The sequence below is a fragment of the Acanthochromis polyacanthus genome, chromosome 18 (genome assembly GCF_021347895.1).
Source record: "Acanthochromis polyacanthus isolate Apoly-LR-REF ecotype Palm Island chromosome 18, KAUST_Apoly_ChrSc, whole genome shotgun sequence".
In the NCBI taxonomy this organism is placed as follows: domain Eukaryota; kingdom Metazoa; phylum Chordata; class Actinopteri; family Pomacentridae; genus Acanthochromis; species Acanthochromis polyacanthus.
The window spans coordinates 8,069,803-8,094,185 of NC_067130.1; the positions used below are offsets into that span (position 1 = coordinate 8,069,803).

The 24,383-nt window shown below is 38.2% G+C and overlaps 1 protein-coding gene and 1 long non-coding RNA gene across 5 annotated transcripts; one reads left to right on the plus strand and one right to left on the minus strand.

Annotated features, from left to right (window-relative positions):
- Positions 1-3,222: 3,222 nt before the first annotated feature.
- Positions 3,223-23,564, plus strand: fybb (FYN binding protein b). Of its 4 annotated transcripts, XM_022206185.2 has the most exons (19): positions 3,236-3,468; positions 8,360-9,353; positions 14,213-14,339; positions 14,455-14,531; positions 14,786-14,808; positions 15,683-15,741; positions 16,554-16,686; positions 17,718-17,877; positions 18,081-18,198; positions 19,665-19,684; positions 19,810-19,882; positions 20,038-20,127; positions 20,574-20,614; positions 21,907-21,988; positions 22,114-22,213; positions 22,308-22,470; positions 22,614-22,647; positions 22,739-22,770; positions 22,866-23,564. In XM_022206185.2, the coding sequence occupies exons 1-19, from the start codon at positions 3,466-3,468 to the stop codon at positions 22,886-22,888; spliced, it is 2,352 nt and encodes a 783-aa protein (XP_022061877.1). In that variant the 5' UTR covers positions 3,236-3,465; the 3' UTR covers positions 22,889-23,564. The 4 variants fall into 4 exon arrangements, 2 of the variants coding, with proteins under 2 accessions (XP_022061877.1, XP_022061878.1); XM_022206186.2 differs by lacking the exon at positions 20,038-20,127; XR_007937627.1 differs by lacking the exons at positions 22,739-22,770; positions 22,866-23,564 and having other exon boundaries at positions 3,229-3,468; positions 20,072-20,127.
- On the minus strand, positions 17,816-24,370 carry LOC127530879 (uncharacterized). Its single transcript, XR_007937630.1, has 3 exons — positions 24,288-24,370; positions 24,107-24,161; positions 17,816-17,929 (listed from the first exon to the last, which is right to left on the minus strand). It is a non-coding gene; the product is annotated as an uncharacterized LOC127530879 (long non-coding RNA).
- Positions 24,371-24,383: the final 13 nt, after the last annotated feature.

Here is a 24,383-nt window from a genome sequence, read left to right on the forward strand (position 1 = left end):
TGAATGAATCCGTTTAATCTTGTGAATTGGATTTCAAAGTGTTCAACACGTGCATGACTTAATGATAATATGATAATCCTGACAGATACTGTAAGATATAGACACCTTAATGACATGAAATGTGAAGATAAGAAAAGAAACCATGGCCTGCAGCTGTAAACCCTCACAGTCGTAGAAGAACAGAGAGACAACAGAGATGTAACCATTAAATACAGTCAAGCAAAAATGACAGGAGAGGGAAAAACACCCCCCTCTAAATTCTACTTTAACCTTAACTTTCAAAGAGCTTCGGACAAAAGAACCCAAAAGGTGAAGTAAAAATAGATTTTTAAAAAAAGAAGAAATAGGTAGTTCAAGTAAAACAGAAAGTCATCCATAACCGTCTGTGTCGTATTTGCATGTCGGCACAATGTACCTCCCACATTTCAAATGAATGGCAGCCGGGCGGATTGAAATTTCAGACTGTTATGGATGACAGGCAGTGGGAAAGAATGAGCTCCATCCACCCGGTGCAACCTGTTAGAGTTTGCACGCCACCAGCAGCCGAACTACACAAAAAACACCCTCTACACATGCAGGAAAAGTCTATGTTTAGCACATAGCAAAGCATGGACATCCCAAAATGTCCTCCAGCCACATTCAGATCTGAATAAACACTCTGAACTTTAAATACAATGCACATTTTTACGCTCCAATATAAAGTCCTCTGCACCTCTATGGAATCAGCGCAGCCACAGCTACAAGTAAAGACAACTCAAAAATGCCTTTTGTGCAGTAAGGCACAGTTATAATGCCATGAATCATAAAAAATATAAAATTAAAGCTACATTTCATTGATAATATATTTTACAAAAGTGTAAAAAAAAAAAACTTGGAATCAACATGTACAACATTTTTCCATTTCTTTAGGTCCACAGATATTAATGATATATAACAAAAGTAAGCTCCACATGCTATAAATACTTTAGTAGTTTGATGTTTTATTTATTTCAATACTTTCCTCCTCTCTGCTTTGTGGAAACACGGCCTGCAGTTCAGCCATAATTCAGTAAATAGTTTTAATCTAGTTACAGATGACCTTACTTGGCCTCTCATCGTGTGCAGCAGCCTGATCACGAGCTTATCGGGAGAGTGGGGTAAAATGAGGCTGTGGGTTAGCTGAGCCACCCTTTGTTTCTAGAAAATTTATGGAAGAAATTAGTCATGTGACCAAATATTTTTTTCAGAGGAATCCATTGAACTCTCTCAGTGAAGAGAAGGAGCACATGGAATAAGAGCTGAGCACATTTTATTAACAAAACAGTTGTTTGCTGTTCAAAGTAAATTTTTCATGTTTATGGTTTTATGAGTGTCGCGTTGGAACAATTATTGAAACATATGAAATAATTCCACACATGTGTGCTAGTTAATTAGTAAGCTACAATAAGTTAAGCTGAGCCATCAATGATTATCAGTAAATGATTACATTATTGTAATTCTATATCGTGTTTTTTTATATTTTATGACCAAAATGATGTGACATTTTGCTTTTGAGGCCCTGTCATGTGTGTATAAATGGAAGATAGACAGGGCTTCAGCTCTTTTAAGGATGTGGAGACAGCTGTAGGAGAAGTAAAGAATGGGAAACCCATACGTCAGGTGACAGATGAAGATCGACAGAATGACTGTGAAGCGATTCAGGGACAAAAAAAAGAAAGAAAAAAAAGATAAGCAACCAGAACAGGATTCAAGCAGGATTCACTCACCAGGTCTTGGATGAACAAATGGAGACATATCTTGCATTATATGAGGTATAAAATTTGAAAATTTACTTCAACATTATTGACAGCACAATTTACCTCAACACATTTTCTCCAAAGGCTCAATTTACCCCTTGCCGGGCTATAAGAAAACACTGTTTCTTTAGAAAGCCATATTTCAAAAACAGTTTATTTCAGATTCAAAGCAGTTATTCCCAGGGATGCCCCACATCCTGAAGCATAAGAACATGTCTTGCTTTTAGAGTGTCATGCCTCCACTGCAACGACACCTCGAGTCAAAACTGGCTCCTTTTACCCCACTCACTCCCAGCAAATTTTGCAGCACTCATCATCACCAAAAAGAAAAGTCTCTTGAGGTTGGACAGCTCTGTGACTTCCCAGTACATGTTCCGTGGTGCATAAAACTGGCAGCGATGACATCCACTAGGGGGTGCTTAGCTCTCTGTGGGATAATGGAGCTACAATAAGAGCAGCCAAATGTTCCTACCTGCTCTGCTGCTGTAGGATAGACAGTACCGTACGACTGTGACACGTCTGGCTGATACATCGTGAGCTACAGCTGCTTCACCAATCACTGGTGAACAGTGAGCAAACCACAACAAGGGATTTCAGGGAGCTCATTTTTTTCATTCAGAAATGCAACATGTATGAACTTAATTTAGCTTTTATTTATCATTATTCCTGATAAAAAGAACCTGAATGATAAGAATGAGAAAACAGATGAAAAGTAGCTGTCAGCCTAAGGCACCACAGAGGGTTAGGTTTCTTCCTCTGTGTTTCTTATTAAACTGCAGTTAGCATCAAGACAGTTGTTTTCATCCCTAATCTTTGAGTTAAAGTGTGTCATGTTCGTTACATTGTGCTTTCACGCTTCGATAGTGTTTACAGGAACAGCATGCATGCCAGTATTTCAAGTGAATTTGTGATGAAGTGACTTAATGCATGACTCATACATTAAAAATAGCCTAATTTACTCATGATGCATGATGATGAAGGATGAAGAACAGAAGCTCAAATCGTATAAGAAGAGCTAATCTCCCTGTGACTCCCTTGTAATTTGTATAGAGACAATAAAACAAGACATAGGAAACAAGTAAAAGCAGTCGATTAAAAGTAAATAGTAAAAATGACAATAAATTAATGAATAATTTGATAGATTAGAATGCAACTCAAACAAGGGAACAATAAACTCTTGTTGTGTTGCATATTAGATGACCACACTGTTTGCTCCATTGCCATTGTCTGTTCAATGTCACATTCTTGTTCACTTCGTCATACTTGTAGTGTTTAATGCGGTTGCTAAGGAACAATTCTCCCTGTTTTTTTTTTTTTAGATTTACCTGTAAGGAACATCGGTTGTTAAGCACAGAGGCAAACTGCAGAGAGTTTGCCAGGGATAGTCAAATCCACCAGATCAAAACACTCAGATAACAGCGGCAGTGAGAGTCGCGATCTCAGATAACACGCATACTACTAAGAGAGGAAGTAGTCGGTTGTAGACAAATGCTTATGTCACCGTCAGAAGTGGAGTATACATCCCCCAGCAGACAAACACGCTCAGACACTCAATGGTTTACCACGGTCTTTCAGCACCTCAGTACCTTTCTCTGTTCGACAGAAACTCACACAGAGACACTGAGCAAACACTCTCCACGGCTTAATCCTCCAACCAGTCAGACCGAGCAGCAAGATTGTTATCCTCAAGATGGTGAGTACAACTTTCTGAACAGCTGAATTTTTTAAAAAAGAATTACAATCTTGATGTTAGAATTACTCAGGAGGAGTTTAGGAAGATTGAACTGAAGAAAGCTGCAAATGAAAATGTTTTTGTGCGTTGTTGTTTGTATCAACACTCCCGCTTGGATCAATTAATTTTCACTTTTCATTCTTTGAGCATGCAGGATTAAAGAGGAAAGGCTGTCATATTTACATTTTAACCTTATATTTAACACAAACTGAGGTACGTTTTTGCCATTTGTGGCCATTTCACCGCTCCATTAACTGTTATTTTAATTTTGCGTTTGATAATCAATGCATTCTTCTTCACACATATGGTACAAAAACTGAATTCACAAGTAGGGTTGGCAGCAGTTGTGGGGTTTGTGTTGAGCAAGATAACTTTGGCCTGCACTTTTCATCACACTGAAAATAGAAACTGTGGTTCCTCTTTGTCTCATCTTTTCTCTGTCATTTCTTTAGCAGGTCATTGGAATTCATAAGCACTGGTGCTTAAGAATTACTGCATTTTTAATTCAGTGAGAGCAAAACTAGTTCGCTTTATAACCAACATAGCAATACTGTGAGTTTCCAGATAATAAAAATGACCCAGGAGTAACACAATGGATTGTATGCAAGTTAAAACCCATCTGGATTATACTCCTAACTATACACTACACCTTTATGACAGCTATAATGTTCCTAAAGTTCCTTAAAGTTGACTGCTGTGTCTGGCTGTTCAGCTCCATGTTCTGCTGAGTAGTACTGCATTAAGCTGGTATTCTGAGAAGTGCTTCCAGGACTTCTCAGAATACCAGAATTTGCAGGTTTTTACAAAATTGCAACTGCAGTCCACCCATGTTTAGAGAAGCAAGAACTGCACCCGGTCAGGACAGAAAATATTGAGCAATTTATAGTTTACTGTGGTTGAGAAACAGAAGTATTACAAGGGAACTTTCCTCCATTTCTTTTCCTCTGATTTCATATTCAGCCGCTTAACGTTAACACGCATCACTGTGCCTCCAATAAAAGATGTTAGCGGCACTACTGAAGTGATGTCACACCCAAAATCTATCTTCTAATCAGCAAATATACATATACATTGTGGAACCATGAATGACATATGAATCTTCTGGGCTACACTAATGAACCAAAGCAGTGTTTTTAGCCATAATTTGGATGACGACTGGGTAGAAATCATATGACTATGTGGAAATAAATTAGGAAGTGGGGAAAAACATTGTTAATATTTTGACAGTTCTTGTTTCAACATATTTTATGCACGTTTAAGTATTACATTACTTACTCTACTACACTTTCTACTCTCAGTATTACAGTACTGTGTAACACAACCTGTGCTGCTGCCAAAACTACATGACTTAATTCGTCTTTATTGTAAGGTTTTTTGCTACATCACTTGATAATTATCTATGTAGAAACATGGCTTATGTAGCAAATTTAGCAAAATCATATTATAAAAACCAGCAAAGCCTGATATATTTACCATATTCACTTAACCATGAAACTAATATATGATGTCAATTGTTGTATTTAAGCAACTCATACTATTTTTATGAATTTTTTTAGGAAAAACTGCAGAAGACAATGGTGACATGATTTTTTCAACCACAGTCTTTCCCTGCAACTTCAGTGTGGTATACTTTGTGCAGTGTGTGGACTGGAAAACAAATTAGAAAATAATAAAGGCTATAATTAAAAGTAATTAGTATTAATTGTTTCTCAAATGGTTCTGCTCATCAACGGGTCACAACAGGTTGGTAGAAGACTCTCAAATGAGCATAACCGTTAGCTACAGCTACAGAGATAATCCAAATTACAAAACATGCATTAACTTCCTCCTTTTACCTGCAACTTTACCATTCAAAAGACACAACCCAGTATTTTTCTTGAACATCTCTATCATATCCTGAGATGTTTGTGGTGTTTTAGCATCTCGTTTAGCTCTACACGGTTCAGTTTGTACCTTTCCTTGTATAGTTTCGTCTCACTTTACTGCTCTGCTGCTGTAATAGTGCGCCCTCATGTTCTTATCTCTACTTCCTGGTGTGGTGTCTCTGACCCCAGTCAAACCGGCCTCATTAAAATAGGTGTGGCTGCTACCTGATCAGCCCATCATTATGGAACTCTACAATACAGCTCCATATCTGATTCTGAACCAAACCTAATAGGTAACCCAATTTTAACTGTAGTTTCCAAGCAACCTGTGGTTAGTAATGCGGCTTCTGCACACGTCTGTATACTCATAAAAAACAGACTGTATTATGAGTGGCTTGTTTATTAATATCACTGCCAGATTAACACCATTGGCCTCTACTGACAAAATCGTTTGCAATGTAACCGCTGAACAAATAAATAAAATGCACGACACTGTAAACCATTTTTTCTGCTGAGGCTGATTCAACCCCCAACCAGGCATATTGTTATATTTTCCATCTCCCTTCCTTTCCAGAGTAAACACTTGACAAAAGTACCTTTTGTTTTCCTGTTCTGGTATATTTACACAAGGTAAATAATTAACTAATGTGTTTATGACAAACACAAGCTGGGAAGTTGGACTGAGGTGTGAGAAGTGATAAAAAAAAACAATTTTATAGCTGCTACCTGCAATGAAAACCATAAATGGCCTGTCGTATGTAAATTAATCCTTTTATATAGAGTCATTCTGTTTTTAATCTTTCTCTTTTTGGGGAAGTATTTTTTTCATATATCATGTTTGCTATTAATTCATCAATTTTAACCAAAAAGATGCTTTTGTATTAAAAACTTTACACATGAACGCATTTCCCAAAAGGCTGTACTACAAAGAAAGATAAATAAAGCCAGGCTTTCTTTGCAACAGCTGGCTTGACAAAGCTAAAAGTCTCATCAGAGATAAAGGTGGTTATCAACTTCCTTTGTTAACTCAGGGTTTCTTCTTCTTCTTCTTCTTCTTCTTCTTCTTCTTCTTCTTCTTCTTCTTCTTCTTCTTCTTCTTCTGTGCGTGCTTCCATAAAAAGGGAGGTTTAATGCATCTTCTTCTGCACAAAATAGACTGATTGCCACGTACTTCAGTCAAAAGAAATGCTGCTATAATATGGAGCTGTGAGGATTATTAACATCTACCACAGCTAATAAAAACTGTTTTTGCAAATGAAAGATGAATGAAAGTCATTTTAGTTTTTAGCTAAATGAAAGCAAAATGAGCACTACTGACCTGTGTTCTATTAGCCGTAATACCAGTATTGTAGATTTGACTCGACAGCAAATCAGCACAAAGCATGAAAACATATTTATGCTTTTTCTGTATCAAAAAATGAATACATGTAGGCTCCAATGGCATGCAATGTATAGAGGTTGTGTTTCTGTAAATGCATTGCTTCATTCAGTGGCATTGCAATCATACAGTTCAACAGGTTTGCAAATGTGTTCCCTCTGCTGAGAATCTACCGAGTCAGTATATAATTGAGGGACTTTTTGTATCGTAGTTGACATTTTTGATGTTTTCAGGCCTAAAATCAACATGGCTGCCTAAAACCAAACACCAAACACAGTAAAATTTAAAGTTATTTCTAAAGATATTGTAGTAAACCTGTTGACATGTGATAACACACTACTTTATATTACATAACTCTTGAGTCAAACTCTTGGAGTCTTTCCAGCCTTTTCTTCAGGAGCAAATGACATCATGTGGAGCAGGTCATGTGATCTGGAATTAACACACTTCCTTGAGAGGTGTTTTTGTAACGTGGAACTTAGTTGAAAGTGATTTCTTGGACACGGATACAATTTGTTATTTTCCCTATCAAATTTGTTACAGTATATTGCTAAAAAAGAAATATCTGTCATGATTATCTCAGCCTAATAACACGAACACAATCAAAACAATTCTTGAATAATCTCATTTTATTATTTTTAAGCTAATTAGTAGGAGGTTGTTATTAAATTCTGACGGTTATTTAGTTGGCATTTTAGTGATATCCAGTCATTCTTTCTTAATAAGGGATTGTTTCCATAATAAATAATTATGGAATTTGTAAAGACATGATCATGATGAGCATAAAAGACATTCGTTTTTCTTACTTTTAAATAGAAATATATGATATACCCCATGGACTTCAAAAGTCCCTCAATTATATATTGACCCTATTGCTAATAGAGAAAATTGTAGTACAGCCCTCAGTTCTCATCTTTATAGGCTAAAATATGTTTTAAAAAATAGAGTATCGAGGACATTATTGTAAGTTAAAACCAACAGGATAAACTCAATACATTATTTTTTTTACGATTGTTGTGATTTTTGGCATAAATGTCAGAAGAACTGGATGATTTATTTTAAAGTTGACTTCAGAGTAATGGTAATGCATAGACAAGGTCCTGACCTGGCCATAGCAAGTAATTTTGGGCTCAGTGTGGTTTTCTTCATGACATGACAAAACTGAACCACAGTTGCCTGTGATTAACAGACGACCTGCAGCTCTAGAGCCACAGGTGTGTTTGTGCACATCAGCGGTGTGTGACTGACCTCGAGGGAAACAAGAGAAACAAACTGACTGGTTTTAATCAGTAACCACAGATAAACCCCAGTCCCACTCATTGGACAGTCTGGAAAAAAAGAGAACAATATGTGTTAAAAGGAAATAAGGCATTTTTGAAGTTTTGCAACTTTCTGTTCCTATTTGAACTTTTATGTTAGTTTGCGTGTATGCATCTTGTTTTCTTTTATTCCCTTTTGCTTTGTCTGTCAGTTTCGGTTTCTGTTTTATAATCTGCTGAAGTCAGTTTATCACCTACCAAGCACAGTCTGATTTCATTTCCACTTAGTGTCCTTTTCAGGGTATGAATCAGAATCAGATCCCGATTGAAATTCTGTTCTTTCTTTTCAGGAAAACAAGGCTGATGTTAAGGCCATCATGGCTCGCTTCCAGGCGGGTGGAGCGAGCACTGATGAGACTTCCTCCACACCGGCTGGACGGAGCAAACAACCCTTGCACCCCACCCTCTCCTCCGGCCCGTCCGTACAGAAGAAACCTGTACTGGAGAGTCTCTCGGGCAGTGCCATAAATGCTCCCCCAAAACCAGCTTTCCTGAAAAACACAGTATCCACTAAAAGTGACACAGATGCACATGAACCAAACAAAACTAAGGCTCTGGCTAGCAGGTTTTCCAGCACCCAGGATGACACCAACAACAAACCTTTCACTATTCATAAGCAGCAGACACCCTTGAAGCCACCTCTTTCACAGGCTCCTGAAACTAAAGGCTTTGGACCGAAGCCTCCTCTCAACAAACCCTCCCTCAGTTCCACCCTGTCTGAATCCAAACCTCCCTTTCCTAAACCCTCTCCTGCAATCACCTCCAAGCCCAGCTGGGTAAAAGAAGACAGCGGTGGGGGTGCAGCATTAAACACCAGCATCACACCATCCAAAATAACACATTTGGAAAGAAAACCAAGCAGCAGCATTGCAAAATTACGGCAGCATGGCGAAGAAACGGAAGGACGAAACACAGACACCGCAAACAAGCCTTCGCCTCTCGCCAACTCTACTTCTAAACCCTCCTCAAACTTTCGGAATGCTCAAAACATGTTCAACAAAGAGAACACTGAGCAGACAGATAGCGTGGTGGCCAACAAACCGCCTCTAACTGCTACTAAATCCATTCCTCCTCCCAAACCTTCAGCCACTAAAAAGCCGAGCATAAAGAAGCCACATAAAACCTTTCCTCCAACCAGCAGCACCAACGGCGATTCTACTTCAGAACCAAAGCGTAATCCACTCCCCAACAGTTTGGCTTTGGGTCCTGCCCCAGCTAAACCCAACCGACCTCCCAAAGTCAACCTGCAGAATTTCAAAAGAGGTGCTGAAGCCTCCAGTGATGGTAAGTCAGACTTGGATAGCAGCATTGTTTGAGTAGAACTGATGCCATAGTCAACTCTTAAGCTTAAGCCATCAGTTAAACATTGAACCAACAGTAGTTAGTTTATTCATTCAATACTGCTTTTAAGATATTTATATTTATCAAAGTGTAGACATAGGCACCATCAAAATAGCTACAGCTTAACATTCATGTAGAGAGGTGTGATCGTACTTTCATGGCCCCAGTTAAGCTCAAGCAAGCGTCCTTCATTTAGGTTCCTCAGAAATCTCTCACTTTTATCTTCGCTAGCTCAAACGCCTACAATATGTTAAAGGTGTCCTTGCCTTATTTTACTGCCTAATTTCACCAATTTCACCCTCTCTTACCAAAGTCACCAACAAAATCTTTCAGCGGTTCCAATTCTGGTGACTATTACCAGAGGCATAAACATTAATTAATTTCATCAAGTGCAGAAGACACTACTGAGAGACACCAAAAGCCCTGAGGTAAAGCCTGTCTCCCAAAATAAGTTAGTATACAACTAAACTGCATTCTCAAAAGCATTTCTTTGAGCTGTATTACAAATATGCTTCCAGATCTTTGCCATTTATAGTACAGCTTTCCAACAGTCGCTGCTTTTCCAACCAATCACAAACTGGATGGGGTAGGGCTTGTCACTCTAGCAAACAGGAGAAGCTTTAAACACATTCCACAGTTCAAAACACCATACTTTCCTAAACCTAGCCAAACTCCTAAAGCAACATTATGTTACAGAAGGGCAAATTAACCTGAAGCACGACTTAAAAAGAGACTCTTTTTCCTCTACTGGTATTATATTCCTGACATTACAAGGAAATATTGGAAACAGCATTTGGATCCTCATTAAAGGCGGAAATGACCAGATTTTAAATATAAATACAACATTAATATAGCAGCAAACAACTACCCATTATGTAAAGACTTGAAGTCACACTCCCTCTGTGTGTGTTGTAATACAAGCTTCTCTGTTTTGCTTCTATGTTTTTGGCAGCCACTCTGGCCTTGTGTGCATGATAGTGCATGTTAATGCCTGTTAATGCACGTGAGTCCTGTCCTTTGAAACTACTGCTGAACTCCAATACTGTCACTGTCATAAAAATGGTCCAAAATATGACACAGAATTCAAAATGACCGACTTCCTGTTGGGTTTTGGGTGTATGTGCAAGTGACTTTTTTGTGCATCCTGATGTATCACAGATGTGAACCAAATTTTGTAGCTGTAGGTGAAACATGGTTCGGGGCCTGGATATTCATAGCATTGCAGGGGGCGGAAACGAGTCATTTTGCCACATATGTTTGTACTTCCTGTAAAATCTAACATTTTTTGCCAATCCTGATGTGTGTGCCAATTTTCATGCATTTGTGACTATTTTTCGGGCCTCATAAATGCATTTCTTTCGTCCAAAGAAGAAAGTATTAGGGCTGGCCCGAATAGTGGTTTCTGGCCTCCGAATATTCGGGCCCTATTAAAGACGAATATCCGAATATTCGTTCTGCCCCGTAACGTCCGACGGCGGGGGGGTCGGCCTGCTTGTTGGCGGAGATGGCCCGAATATTTGGACCGTTCGTCTGGTCTCCCGGGTCCAAATTTTGCCTTCGTTTTGTCTTCAGTTAAACTGAAGAATTCCCAAAAACCGGTCTTCAGCATCTTGTCTTGTGTTTATGCAACGAAGTGAAGCGTGACGTCAGAGTCGGCAGCCACCCGGCCATTCAGGTGGTGTTTACAAACACGAATGGAGGAGCCGAGATGAGCCGAAGAACACGGCGGGATGAGCCAAAGTGGGCCGAAGGCGCAGGGAAGAGACGAGCTCCGAATATTTTCGTCTGGAGGGAGGAGGGGGTGATCACATAGACATATGTGTATATGTTATAAAATTAATATCCTGATACCGCCGTAGCGAACGAATATTCGGATATTCGGGATATTCGGGTCCGGCCCTAGAAAGCATAAGAAAAAACCCAAAACGTTGGTGCTCGGATCCGAATAAAAAGTAGTTCTGGACTTCACAGACACAACTACAGTCAAGGTTCTTACGGAAAAAGACAAAATCAAAAAAACAATGCTCAGCCAACACATTAGCTTTAACCTAAGGTAGCGAAAATTGAATAATGATTAAAGATATGAAACATTGCTTTCCAGTGCAAGATTCCTTACAGCTTAACTTATAACCAAGAAGGTGATATATTCTAATTACTACAAACAGATGGAAAATAAAGCATAAAACAGATGTGTTTAGGAGGGAAACTTCTGGCAGCCAGCAGGAACACACATGTGGCCCCACAGGCAGGAATACTTCAACTATTTGGCTGCATCATTTATTTTCCATTTGGTACGACATGCCTTTGATCCAATACTCCCAATCAGTGTACAACAAATACGGCAAATCAAACACAGAAAAAGTTGTCAGCATAATTTCTTTTCAAATAAACAGGCAACGGCATTTTATGTAATGGATACTTTCTCTAAGCTGAGCCAGGCCCTTCCTGTTGAGACGATGAAATGACGAGGAGCTGTATATAACTTGGACGTCTGAAAAAGAGAGTGGTGTTATTCTGTTGTCTGAAGTGCATTTCCCTTTTAACACTCGCAGTGCGACTTCTACCAGACTTTCTTAGCACATTTCAGAAGTGTGAAAAGGACTTGCTTCACAGTTCAGTGTGGTTTTAATGACGTCTGCAGTTGTTGAGGCTACTTTGGGTTGTCGGACCAAACGGCAACACAAAAAACTTCAGTTTGTTCCTGATTATGGTGCTAAATTATGGGAATTTTTAATATTCAGTCCAGAATTAGTGCAAGTTACAGAAATGCTGCAGTTGTTTGGAGCTTCAGATAAGAGACCAAGTCACAGAAACACATTTAGTTCCTCTATTTGCTCTGGCCAAGTTCCCTGTCCAGTTTCTCTTTTCTCCTCCCCCCATCGCTCTCTGCTCGACAGTCGGGTTTGTTTCACCACATGGGGAAGTAAGTTGAAGCAAACAGGGATTATTTCAGACGTGAGACTGTTTCTATATACAGACCTGTTCTCAGTTTATTGCCCATCAGAGGTGAAGGATGACGGCTGGCTGAAACTCCACGTAAAATGTGGGGCAAATACTGGAAGATGGAAAACTAAAATAGAGAATACTTCTGATATTCTAATATAAATAATAAATATTTTGAGGATTTTTTTCCTGTAATTTAATTGCAGTTTGTGATTTTGGTCTATGACTTCATTAGCAAAGAGTGGAATTTCACACATTTTGTTTTCTGCATTGCGCTCTTCCTTTCTTCCCTTTTACGACCGCTGCTCTTCTCTCTTTTAATACCGCCGAGAATGTAGTTTAAAGTTACACCATCATCGGTATAGCCTTCTTTACTACAAGTGATTGATGATGTGTTCAATGTGATTAGTGTATCTACTGATAGTGTCCTTTAACTGAGTGTCCAGGCTGCTTCTTTTGAATGGAATTATTGTTCATAATCTCACTTAGAGGTACTTGTTTTTGACTGATTCAGGTTTGTGCTCCTGCTATTCTTTTCACTTGACAGTGTACACATGGAGGGCTGTGGACACTGTGTGTAGAGCTGTTATTATGCTACTTTCTAATCTGCTTGGTGTCCACATGGAGGACTCTGTTCCATGCATGTGCAGTAGATCTATCTATGTATTCACAGTAGTGCCCTTGTACTATCGTTGATACGCAGACTGTCCACACAGATACAAAACTTGGGCTCCATATCTGCAATAGGATTCGTGTAGACTCTCATTCACTTCAGCTAATGACAAAATGTAAACCACACCAACCAGTGGTCATGACAGGGCATGTGTGTGACATTTTTTGCATCTGCCGTTGTATTCCATGTAGCGGTGGTGACTGAATCCCACACGCTGACCTTTACTCTAACCTTAATCATGTCGTATGATGTTTTTCCATCAGAAAATGACACCTAATCTGCACAGACAAGACACGAGAAATAACCCACTATTTACACGCAGTCTCACAGTTAGACTGTGTGGGTTTAACACTGGCCTTACACTTCTACTCAAACACAATTTCAGAGGCTTCTTGTCACTCCACTATATTTTTCTGACACGAGATACTTGTCAGATTGTGATGTAACATAAAAACCTGTTGTGAATTTATAAAACAGGGAGTGCTGATTGTCTTTGTTCAGCCGAAAAAATCTTAAGTGATTGTTTAGTAAGAATACTTTCACTTTCAACACTTTTTAGCACAGAATACTTTCTAAGGCAGTGGTTCTCAACCCTGTTCCTCAGGACCCCATGTCCTGCATGTTTTACATGCTTCCCTGCTCCAACACACCTGATTCAAATGATCAGCTCGTCATCAGGCTTCTGCAGAGGCTTGATAACGAGCTGATCATTTGACTCAGGTGTGTTGGAGCAGGGAAGCATCTAAAACATGCAGGACATGGGGTCCTGAGGAACAGGGTTGAGAACCACTGTTCTAAGCTATATTAAAGTAACAGAGTATTTTTTTCCCATTGTTCTTGCTGGTACCTGCCTGTCTGTCTACACATACACACAAACATACATACGTGATGTTAATTTGCACATTTCTAAATCACTCTGTGTATCACTTTGTATATTCTTGTATATAGTTTTATTTTTTCTTTTCTATTTTATTTTATTTTATGTTAGCTCCACTTTAAAACCTGACCTAATATTCTGTGCCGTCTTGTTGTTAAATACCCGGCTGCTGTAACAACAGAATTTCTTTCTGGGGATTAATAAAGTCTAAGTCTATACATACTGTCTACTACACACATATGACAGTCGTTGCCACTAGCAAAGCTTCATTAAACTACGCCGTTCAAACACTACGCGTTTTTGTTGCAGGCCCTGGTTTTAAGAAACCCGTCTTCCCAGCTCCTCCGACCTCTCAGCCCAGCAACCACAACAATCATGCGCCTCAACCACCTCAGCCTGCGGTGCCTAGTCTGCCACCACGACATCCTGGAACCATGTACGCTTCAGACTCACACAATAACAAACACACCGATAAATGATACCGTATATTTTGTGGATAAAAACCACTCAAGTTAACAGCAGCTTTTCCTTTTTATAACTGCACTCTTCAGGAACCAGCAAGAGGATTTCTATGATGATGTTGACGATCGAAGCAGCGCTCCTCCACCTCCTCCACCACCGTCTTCAGGTTCAGTAACAGTTGCTGCTTCATAACACCGTGATGCATTGTGACTACCATGTTGCAAGTTACTTTTTGGTCTAGCACCGCATGAAGACAGAAAAAGACTGCGATGTTGAACCTTTTGCCACATTCACATATAAGAAGACATACATAAAAGGAACTGTATTAGTCAGTACATCCTGCCAGTGTGTTACTATTAAGCTTGGTTGGTAGCTGTGCATTATCTCTTGTCATGTTGTTTTATTGTTTCTGTTCTGCAGGTCACCCCAGTCTGAGGCCGAAGGTGAGATATGCTGAATTAGATGCTGCATACAGACATATTTGCATGCAGGTCCATGTAGAGATGTTCAGATAAGTACAGAAACAACAGTGGTGGAACATATGAAGCAGCAGAGAACAAAAACCACACAGCAACAGAGTAGACTCGATACGTGTCCACATTTAAACAGTAAAATGTGTGCGCAGAGCAAATAAGTATATCATGAAGAGACATCAGAACAAAGCAAGAGAGAAGTTTAAATCACAGCATAAAAAATGTTACTGCCAGTTACTATTTAGGCCTTTTGCAGAGAAATTAAGGATGTGAATATCTTCACTTGGGCTGCATAGTGGTCAGTGGTTAGCACTGTCGTCTTGCAGAGAGAAGATCCCTGGTTTGAGTCTCCACCTTCCTGGGAAGGACGGAGTTTGCATGTTCTCCCTGTGCATGTGAGGGTTTTGTCCGGGTTTCCTCCCACAGTCCAAACACATGCTGAGGTTAAATGGTGACTCTAAATTGTGTGAATGCGAGTGTGATTGTTTGTCTCTAAGTGTGGCCCTATGATAGAATGTTACCTGTGCAGGTGTTCAATCCTTCATCCTAAGTCAGCCGGGATAGACTCCAGCCCCACCGTGACCCTAATGAGGATTAAACGGTGTATAGATGATGGATGGATGGATGGATGGATGGATGGATTGATATCTTCACAATGCAAAAGATGAAGATGGAAATTTCAGTTTAAATTATAAAAAGAGGAATATTAAATTAAGTATGAATTAAATATGCCTTTAACACGACTTTAAATATGCTTATAGCTGGAAAATATATAAGGTATGAAAGGCCTGACGTGAATTTATTTCAGTTGTTTTCATTGTTCCTTTGTGTCCTCTCTACCCAGGAGGAAAATAATGACGATGATGAGGATGGAGAGATGTATGAAGATCTGGATGAACGATGGTGAGAGAATGTCACACGTTAAACCTTTACCTCTTAAAACTAGTTCAGGTTTACATACGAAATAAGTTGTCTGTGAGTAAAAAGAACTGCAGGGTTTTCAGTAACTGAGTCTGATGGGGGACTTGGCACAGCACAAGTCTCAAAGCTGAAAACTCTTGATACAAATTTCTTGAATCTACTGTGAACTGATGTTAATTATTTAAATTTCTGAGCATATTTAATAATGAATAACTTGAGTTTAGTGACAGCACTCTCTGGTGGTTCTGTTGCAACACAACAAGATGTTCAACTGTTGCGTTTTCAATGATTAAAATAAAGGAGTAGATTACAAAAACAAAAACATAAATTGCTCATTTACATGTGTGTGCTACATAGGCACTTATAGCCATGATTTACTTTGGTACCCGGTCAAAACAGCCTAAAAAGGCACTCACACACCTTCTAATTTGCGAAAAAAAATACATTTATTTGCAAAGTTTTGGTGCTAATTCTTCGTCTGGTCGGATTCAATTTCAAAACAGGATGTCAGATATCAATGTGTCTTTATAATTTAGACAGTGTGAGGAAGCTTTTGTTATGCTTTCCCTTTTAATACACACCTGTCTCATGTGTTAGATATGTGAAGAGTTCCTTTGTCTTTAACCAAATGAATGCTGACATTATAGAACATACATTTAGTTTTGTTAATATTGCCCAAGCAGGCTGAATCAGTGCCTGTTTATCTAGCAATTGCTTACAATTATCATCTACAATAATTTGTAGCAATTAGTTTGCTTCTGTTGCTGACTCTTCTATACTCTTGGTCTCAAAAGGGAAGCGGCTGATCAAAAACAAGACAAGAAAAAAGAGAAAGAAGAGAAGGAGGAGAAGAAAAGATTGGAGGCTGAGAAGAAGGAGCAGAAGGAACGCGAGAAGAAGGAACAAGATGCTCGAAAGAAATTCAAAGTGAGTGGATTTTCCAGCTAAACCTGCTAGAACATCTACACAGAATGCACATTTAGGAAATATGCTTATTTTAAATATTTCTAGGAGAAAAGTGATGCCTTTATCATGCCCCAATAATAAATCTGAAACAAGAACTGGCAGACAAGTAGATTAAATTAACATAAAGGCTAGACACAGGGACATTTAACACAGCTTTATCCAAAAGCAAAAAACAAAAAAGCCAGTTAGTAGCACTTCAAAAGTTAAATACCTGACAAGTTATATCGCATTTGCATAATCAAACAAAACCAGAGATGCACAAACTCTCATTCTCGTGCACTAAATATAACTTTGAGCCCAGAGACAGTTAGCTTAGCTGTGCATGGGCTATAAACATAGTTTTACAGCTGTGTTGTGAGGGTTTCTTTCCAGACATCTGCCCTGAAAATGAATACATCAGCATCATTTTGGCTCTGCAAAAGCAAATACCTGGTTCTATTAAAACAACGTAAATAAAAGTTCTCATCTGTTGTTTTCATGTGCATTTATGACCTGCCTGAGGAGAATTTCTTTTAAATCATTTCTGAAAACTAACTTTTACAGACTTGCTTTTATGTGATGTTGTCTTTTAGTTTTCTGTAGTTTTAATGTTTTATTCTGCATTGTGTCCTGTGTATTTTAGATGTTCTCTTTTGTTTTATTTTAGTTTTAGCTACCTGGTTCCTTGGTGTGATGTTGTCTCTCTAATTTTTAATTCTCCAACTTTTTGATTTTTAATTTCTAAGTTTAACTCTCAATTTCATTCTTTAATTGCTAAAACTGCCTAGTTCCTTTGTTTCTTTTGATTGCTAATCTAGCTAATTATTCATTTAATCCATTAGCATTTCTATTTATTTTAATTGACTGCTCTGACTTGTCTCCTATTTTCTCTGTGTTGCACGTTTTAACTGTCAAAGCACTTTGTGAACACTTTTCTTAAGGCTGCTTTATGAATAAAGTTATTATTATTATATTATTATTTACATTTTTTGGTGAATTGTCGTGTGTGTTAGTTGGTTGGACCCCTGGAGGCCATTCACCAAGGAAAAGCTCGTGCGGACTGCAGAGGCGGCAAGACTGACCTCGCTCTGAAGCAGGGAGACCCTCTGGACATCATCCGTGTGCAGGGAAACCCAGAGGGGAAGTGGTTGGGACGATCCCAGGACGGATCAAGTACGTTCATGATGCATGCTTCATTCATCTGTCCTCTTTGCTGTCCTGTCATCTGTAAATACAACATAAAATTATTAATGCAGCTCTATTCTCAGTTTTCTTTTTTTTAGTAAATATTTCAGTGACTGAGCTGCATTCAGTGACAGACAGTTAGACAACACTGGAACAATAAATCACGCTAATATTTCATTTTGTTCTTGCAGTCGGTTATGTGAAGACCACTTCAGTGGAAATTGACTTCAACACGCTAAAGAACTGTCAAGTTCAACAGTCGTATGATCCTGAGGTTTACGATGACATTGATGTGATCTCTGACAACAGGTATCAATGGATGTCAGTTTACATATCTGTCAGAGAAATCTTCTGAAAGGCACACAGAGTCACCAAAGTCAAAGCAGAGTTTATTTAACCCTCCTGTTGTCCTCATTCAGAGGCACCAAAAAAATATTGTTTCCTTTCTGTCAAGCCTTTCCTACAAAAATTCAGCAAAAAAAATCCCCAAATTTCTGAAAATTTGCAAAACCTTCAGGAAGAAAACTCCAACATCTCCTTGAAAGTTTTCCTTAAAAGTTATTTTTTAAAAATTGGCAAGAAAATTCCTGTTAATATTTTAAAAATGTGTAATTTTTTAAAATCCTAAAAATATCTAAAATGTTTACACATATGTCAGAAAAACTTCTAATATTCTCTTAATAACATTCACATAAAAATCAACCAAAATCCAGCGAGTTTCGCTGGATTTTGGTTGATTTTTTTGTGAATGTTCTTAATAAACATTTTAACATTTCTTTTTTTTCCACTTAAAAATGTCCAAACATTTCCCAAAAATGCTGAAAATGTGGATACCAGAAGTGTCACTGAAAATATATATTTTTTCACAAATTTTCAAACTTTAAAATGGGTCTATTTTGACCCGCAGGATGACACTAGGGTTAATTCTTGCAGCAAGGAGACCAGCCTCACACAGACGTACAGAGTTGTCTTAATATTAGATTCTGCAGGACACATTTTTATCCAAGTTATACGACAGTTGGAAACTTTGTCCCGAATGCGTTTGATTCCTGCTCAGCGTGTGATCACCTCACGACTGCGTGATATCCGGCTGTCTGACTCAGCAGCTTTTTGAGCAGCTTCAGTTTCTTATCAGAAAAACAAATCACATTTTTCTAACAACATCCAAACACAGATGAGTTGCATTTTCGTAAGAATGGAGACAAGTGAAACAGGAAGCGCCACTGGAAGTATCTGAAATTACTCCAAAACAGCAGAACAGAAACTCTACAACGTCATTACCAAACACAGATTAACAGACATTCATTGTCTACATTTTACCATTGTTCTTAAACTTTAGTAGAATTAATTGTGCTTAATGCCACAGTGTTTATGAGTCTCAGATACTCGACTACCTACAAGTCACTTTATTGTTGCAATTTAGGATCAAAACACGTAACTGTGGTGGGGTTTTATTTCAGATTTGTTTACATGTATTAAAGGAAAAACTACAGAAGTAACTGAAGTTCAGTTTAGCTGCTCTGAGAATCTGAAGCTAAGTTTCACAACTCCACCACTCTGAGACCAGACGAGTGTTTCCTGAAAATGTTTCACTCCATTTGCAGTTGGACGTGCAATTCTAATGCTCATTAAAGTACAGTTATATTGTCAGTGGAATAATAGTCCTACTTTTCTTTGAAACTAATGGAACACTTTTTAAGTGAAATTACAGTTAACAAAATGCATCACTTTCAATTTTAAACCTCAATTTCTTCTATTTCTCTCTCTCTTTACAGTGGCATCAAGGGGCCAGGAGGTACGATTTTACAACATACTGAATCTTCTCATATTGAGTCTTCACATTCAATTAAAGTCAAGTTGTCCTACTAACATTAAACAAGTTTCTAATTCTATTATATTATGGGGTTTTTTGTCTTGTAGTTGTTCTACCCCCACTACCAGGAGAAGGAGGAGAAATATATGATGATGTTGTTGATCCAAACCTGGAAGTGAGGTGAGAACTCATAAAAAATAAGTGTTACAGTAAAAAATTAAATATTTGAACACTTTTATGAACAACAAACACTGAGTGGCAATGCTAAATGGAGGAATACACTCAGGGGAGACTAAAAAATGAAGAAATGTAGATGTTTTCATGCTTGGTTGTAGTTCCTCTGACACCAGGTCCTCTCCTCCTACAAAGCCCCGTGGCTTCCTGCGGATGTTTGACCGAAACAGACGTCTTGCCAGCACTAAAGAGTAAAATACACTCAGTAGTAAGACTGATCACAGATCCTCTGTCCCCTGTCGTTAATCTTTAATCCTTCAGCCGACAATCCCCTTTAAACGGCTGCACAAATGTTGATTTTCTACCGAGATCAGCGTCAGATCAACTTCACCATTGTCTGAATAACAGCGACAGATCCCAACCTGCAGTTTAATTACTGCAGTCTGAGACACTGAAGTATAACACCGGTGTTCACACGTGCATGTCTGACTATTGATCTGTGATTTTACTAATCTTCTCAAGTAATTTGCATGTGGAATCAGAAAATCAAGGTATTAACTTCTAACACTGTCAGTATAATTTTCATTGGTTCATTTGGGATGCTATAAATCATATTAACATTCTTTTTATTGATTACATTATATGGATATGGATATATTATGCAACACTTTAATATTTTTTTCTTCTGTTGTGCCAGAGTGCCTCCACCCAGCCAGTTTACTGCAGATGGGAACTCAGGTATCACTCTCTGTGATTAGATCACTTTGTATTATATTGATATTGGAAGAAAAAATAACTCATCCATGATTAAAGCAATGTCTGCTTCTTCAACCCTTTAATACACAACATGGGTCAAAAGTGACCCATATTCAATGGAAAATGGGTATCTCTTGACCCATGTTGTGTATCAAAGGGTTAATACTGCACATTCTTCCTCTTACAAATAAAGAACTTGTAAGTTACTAAATGCACATACAGGGATAATGGGTTTGGTGTGCTGTTATGTAACTGCCATTACAGTCACTTAACCGGCTTTTTTTTTTTAACGGTCATTGTAACTTGTGTCCACATTGGCTTGCAGTGCTCAGCAAGTTATACTTTAACCCTCTACAGTCTCTCCAGTCGAGAACAATTAATACTTTGCTTATTGCCCGAGGGTTAGGGTTAGGGTTAGGGTTCTGTAAGGTTCTTTAGACTTACTATGTTCAAAAACCAGAAGTTTTAATCTTGAGGCTATCATTGGTACACTGCAGTTTTAAGGAAATGTTCAGCCATGGCACTGACAGCTTATCTTGCTCATGAAACACTACCGTTCAAAAGTTTGGGGTCATCTCGACATTTCCATGTTTTCCATGAAAACTGCCACTTCTATTCATGCGCTAACATAACTGCACAAGGGTTTTCTAATCATCAGTGAGCCTTTCAACACCATTAGCTAACAGAATGTAGCATTAGAACACAGGAGTGATGGTTGCTGGAAATGTTCCTCTGTACCTCTATGGAGATATTCCTTTAAAAATCAGTCATTTCCAGCTAAAATAGTCATTTACCACATTAACAATGTCTAGACTGGATTTATCATTCATTTAATGTTATCTTCATTGAAAAAAAATGCTTTTCTTTCAAAAATATATATATTTTTAAGCAACCCCAAATTTTAGAATGGTAGTGTATGTCCTCTGGCATATAAAAAAACACCATAACAAGGTAGAAGAATTTTAATCAAAGGGGGTCTTTAAACCTGCAGTGCTTTGCCTCCCCCTTCTGGCAGTGAGAGGAATTACATACATGCTATTACAGTATGCTTATGACCTAGGCCTAACAGTTGATCGCCTTCCTTTTTAGACTGTAATCTCTTCTCTGAACGCTGAGATTAGTTGGTTTTTTTTTATCTTTAACATCAAAATATTTTCTTGCATTTTACTTATCCAGTTGAGATGCAGACTGCTCCACACCTTATCTTTACAGTCACTGATGAAAACACATTTTAGCTGTTAGTCTGATTGATTTTTTTCCTTGTCTTAATACAGATAAGTCAGGAACAGCGATTGATGAAGAGATATATGATGATGTTGACTCTCAAAATGTGCCTCCCCCTCCTCCTATCAGCAGGTACAACCACATCAACGGTTAAACAAAATCAGTGATTACATATTATGAACTAACTGCTCAGATTAATGGTTTCAAAGTGTTAGTAAAGTTCTTTGTTCTTTCTCTTGCTATGTTTTTCTGTCAAGCCTTCCAGCCATTAGAGGCAAAAGCAGGTCTGAAGATATGGACCCGAAGAAGCAGAAGAAGTTTGAGAAAGAGGAGAAGGAATTCAGGAAAAAGTTCAAAGTTTGTCACTCCTTCCCTATCATTTAAGTCCTCTAACTGTTCCCACAATCACACCTGCTTTCATTAACAGCTGTATATGACATTTGAATTTCAGTATGAAGGGGAGATACAGGTGCTGTACCAGGTGACCATCAGTAACACACTTACTAACAAGAAGTGGAGTGCAAAAGAGCTGCCAGTAAAAGCAGGCGAGACACTTGACGTCATCGTGAAAGCCGTGGACAACAAACTGATATGTCGAAATGACGACGGCAAATGTGAGTATCTCTGCACCCATTTGGACACATCATCACACGCTCGAGATCCCCATGCTCCTCACTGGTCTTGCTCTTTTTTTTCATTCTTACAAAACTGTATTTTCTGCATCTCAACTCTAAAATGTGCTTTTTTTTATTTACAGTTGGTTATGTTTCGACCTCCCACATTGCTACAGAGTAAGTATCACAATTATTGAAACATTCACACGCGTACACACTAAGAGAGAGAAACTAAACAATACGCTGTTTGTTTCCTGATTAATTACAGTGATGGAGATATCTATGATGACATTGGAGATGGTATGTTGAGAATATATTTCTGCGCAGTTCACCAAAAATCATCTTTTAGGAAAAACAAGCTCCTTTTAATAATCAGTATTACATTTTGTTTTCAGATTGCATCTACGACAACGACTAAGAAACATCCTGCACGGGCCAGATTATTTTACACTCATATTGCTCATTTTGTTGTTTTGTTATTTATGATGACTTTTGATGATATACGCTAGGAGTTGCAATAAGTCAGCCTGTTAATCAGACTGACTTGATACAGGAGTTGTAGTAGCGGGCCAGCTTTAAGTCCTCTGAACAATGCAATACCCTTTAAATTGCTCCACAAAAAAAAAAAAAAACAGCTTGACAAACGATGTAAAGAGGTTATATTATATGAAGGACCTTGAAGTGGGAAACATTTGCTGGAACAACAGTATTTGAATATTTCTGTTTATGTTTTCATCATTTAAAAATGCCAGAGCACTGTATTTATACGTAGACTTCCACAGTTTAGCAGCATTATTAGGATAGCTAAAGTATAAGGTTAAGAAAACATTTATATCATTTACCTCTTAACTGAAGCCAACAATAATGCTGCCTGTAAAGCCGCTGAATTTATGTGCCTCTATGCAAGTTTCAACATGTAGACAAAGCAACTGTTTTACGTAGAAATGGCCGGTGACATACTGCACATATGAAGACATATGAGACACAGATGCAAAGCTTTGTTTGCTTTTTCTCTACAGAGCTTGCATTTTTTGTTGTTAAAATAAAAGCATGTCTGCTACAAAGAGAATAAAGGGAAGGCTTCTGTTCCATGAGGAGACTCTTGCTGTATGATATCTGTAAACTTGAGTGACGCATGTGCTGGTGGATGATATGTGTTCGTGACTAAATGAACCATGAATGATGAAAGAAAAGATGAGAAGAATAACCATGATTCCATTCCTCAGAGAAGAAGAGGGGACTCGGCAACATGTAGTGACAGCTGTCAAGAACTACAACAATAGCAAACTTTACACTGGGATCTGGATTTCAGTCTAAAGTTTCTAATTCATGTAATTGATACAGCACTACAGAGATCATAAACAATTTTACAGATTTGAATGTCAATTTATGGAACAAACTCATCTTATTTTTACCAAAATAATGGCCACAAAATTAAGGAAGCTATTAATTATAGTGAATGTATTTTACAAAACATGGGATTTTTAAATCTACATGACCATGGAAAATGTATTACTGTAAATAGTACCAAGTGTATATAACAAATAACTGCCACAGCTAAATTATATTTTTCAGCTCGACAGTTTCAATATGTTTATTAACTCTACATGTATTTGATAACTGTGAGCAACTTTACCTGGTATAGACGGTCAGTCCACCTGAAACTGGGCTTGTGTTTTATTTGTTTGCAGCTTAAAAGAAAGAATAAAACACCATAAATGTTACATTTTGGAAAAGTTGAAGATATTTAACTCCATTGGCTATGTGTTTGACCCGTGAGGGGCGTTAATTTTCAGTTCCTGTCGTGAAAATATTACCTTGCCAACCATAGATGAATCAGCCGCCATAAACCTCAAACAAGATGAAGAAGACGAAGAAGCGTAATTTCCGGTTCCAACGGAGGTCACTCCTTC